The sequence below is a fragment of the Phaseolus vulgaris genome, unplaced genomic scaffold, assembly GCF_000499845.2.
Source record: "Phaseolus vulgaris cultivar G19833 unplaced genomic scaffold, P. vulgaris v2.0 scaffold_1140, whole genome shotgun sequence".
Classification (NCBI taxonomy): Eukaryota; Viridiplantae; Streptophyta; class Magnoliopsida; order Fabales; family Fabaceae; genus Phaseolus; species Phaseolus vulgaris.
Window position 1 is genome coordinate 1 of NW_027174441.1, and position 2,095 is coordinate 2,095.

The following is a 2,095-nucleotide window of genomic DNA, read 5'->3' on the forward strand; positions in this document are numbered from 1 at the left end:
ACAACACATCATGATACTGTTCATATCATAACATAGTAATGAATAGAATATGATAAAAAAATACAAACTTATCACCTAATTTGTACACCAAATGTGCCAGTCTAAACCCTAAATCGACCGGGATTCTCTCTGATCAGGAAAATCCTACATCCTTGCATTAACGCATTCAGCTAATCAGAACCGCTGAATGAATATCCCACAACTCATATTTCCCTCAGTAAATACACCAACAAACTTAGATACAAAAATCTTTAAATGCAATTATTGGCGATGTTCTCATATCAGAATTGAAGATTTACCTTGGTAATTTGCATAATATAGATTCTAGTTACATGTCAACATAGGTTTTCGAAGTGAACTCTAATTCTGATTGAAAAACATCGCCAAAAATCACATAAGTAACTGCATCTAAATTGTATACTAAACATGTATCCAAAAGTGAAACATCTTGTCTTCATCCATTGGTTCCAATTCATGAATGCCTGAAGAATGTGTAAATTCAGAGAATCCATTTCCGGTCTAAAAAGAACAAAAAGAATCATGAAACTGTATCAGCACAAGAATTACCAAACTCATTCCGAATCATGATTCCTCGAGGAACCAAACGAAGAACAGTTATCACTACTCAACACCACATTGACATTGCCGTTGCCATTGCCATTGCTCTCACCAAGCAAGACCTTCAACAATTCCGCCGCCTTCGTCCTCCCCTTGCCGCTGCCGCAGTCCCTTACGTCCCTAATCCCGTCCAGCGCTCCGAACGCCACCGCGTCGCGCACATCCGCGGCGACCTTCTCCCCGCCGCAGCGCACCAGATTGAGAAGCGCCGAGACGGCATTCTCCTTGGAGCGCATGCTGGAGGCGGTGGCAAGGTCAAGGAGGTCGACGAGCACGCCGAGGCCGCCGGAGCCTTTACAGAAGGCCTCGACGGCTTCCTCGCATCCCGCAACCTGCGCAACCACCGCCGTCGCGTCCTCCACGATGCCGACCCTGCCGTCCTTCACAACGAGCGAAAAAAGCGCGGGAACCACGCCGAGGCCAATCATCGTGGCGCGGTTGAGCGGGTGGAGCGCGATGGCGAAGAGCGCCTTGAGCGCGTCCTTGATCGTGCGCGGCGGCGAGGACACGTGGCAACGGAGTATATCGACAAGCGAGTACACGATCTCGCGCTTGGCGCCAACGACGGGACGGTAGGCGTCGACGGAGGAAAGGAGGCTGTGTATGGCGGCGGCGGCGGACTGGACGGCGGCTGGCGATGAGGTGGTGCCGTGGTGCGAGATCACGTGCGCGATCGCGTCGAGGACGCCACGCGTCATCATGAGAGGCTCCTTCTCCGTGATGGAGAGGTTGAGAAGTGTGGCCGCTGCGTTCTCTTGTGAAGTGTGAGAGGAAGAGTAGAGGGTTTCGGCTATATAAGGGATTGCGCCAGCTTCGGCGATTACGGGTCGGGTTTCCGGGTCCTGCTTGGACATGAGCCGAAGCTGGCAGAGAGCGTCGGCGCGAGCAGCTTCGGAGACGGAGCTGAGCTTGGACACGAGGGTGCGGACGGTGCGGCGCTGCTGATCCATGGTGGTTCGGAGGGAGGTTCGGGGGATAAGGAAAGAAGAAAAGAAAGGGAGAGGGAAAAGCGCGTGGGAGGGGTTAGGGAAATATATGAGTAAGGGCGTGTTTGGATGGTTGGAGGCGTGAGGGAGTAGGACTCGGAGGAGATGGTTCAGTCGTGGCGGTTTCGCACGGTGTTGACTGGTTGCGAGGGTGGCGTGGACAGGTGGATAATTTTATTTTGGGTTTACACGAATTTTGATTTGATTCCTTTCATACGGATTTTTTTAATCTATGGGTTGATCGGTTTGGAGAACGGTTTTTTTCTCCATAAATTCCTTTCACACACCTTTTATTTAAATCAAATTATATATAATATTTTAAAAACACTTGTATAGGTCACTTGTGAATAATATTTTAACACCCTTTATAAATATTACTATGCTATAAAAAATAAAATAAATAAATGCCCATGTATATTGGGGTTTTTTCAATATGACTCAATCTATCTTAACTCGTTTTTATAGTTTGCTTACTTTTGTATTACCTCTTC

At 48.3% G+C, this 2,095-nt stretch overlaps 1 protein-coding gene across 1 annotated transcript; it reads right to left on the bottom strand.

Annotated features, from left to right (window-relative positions):
• Positions 1-45: 45 nt before the first annotated feature.
• Positions 46-1,836, bottom strand: LOC137817768 (U-box domain-containing protein 17). Its single transcript, XM_068621002.1, has one exon. It carries the CDS (start codon positions 1,566-1,568, stop codon positions 573-575), a length of 996 nt encoding a protein of 331 aa, XP_068477103.1. The 5' UTR covers positions 1,569-1,836; the 3' UTR covers positions 46-572.
• Between the last annotated feature and the right edge of the window lie 259 nt (positions 1,837-2,095).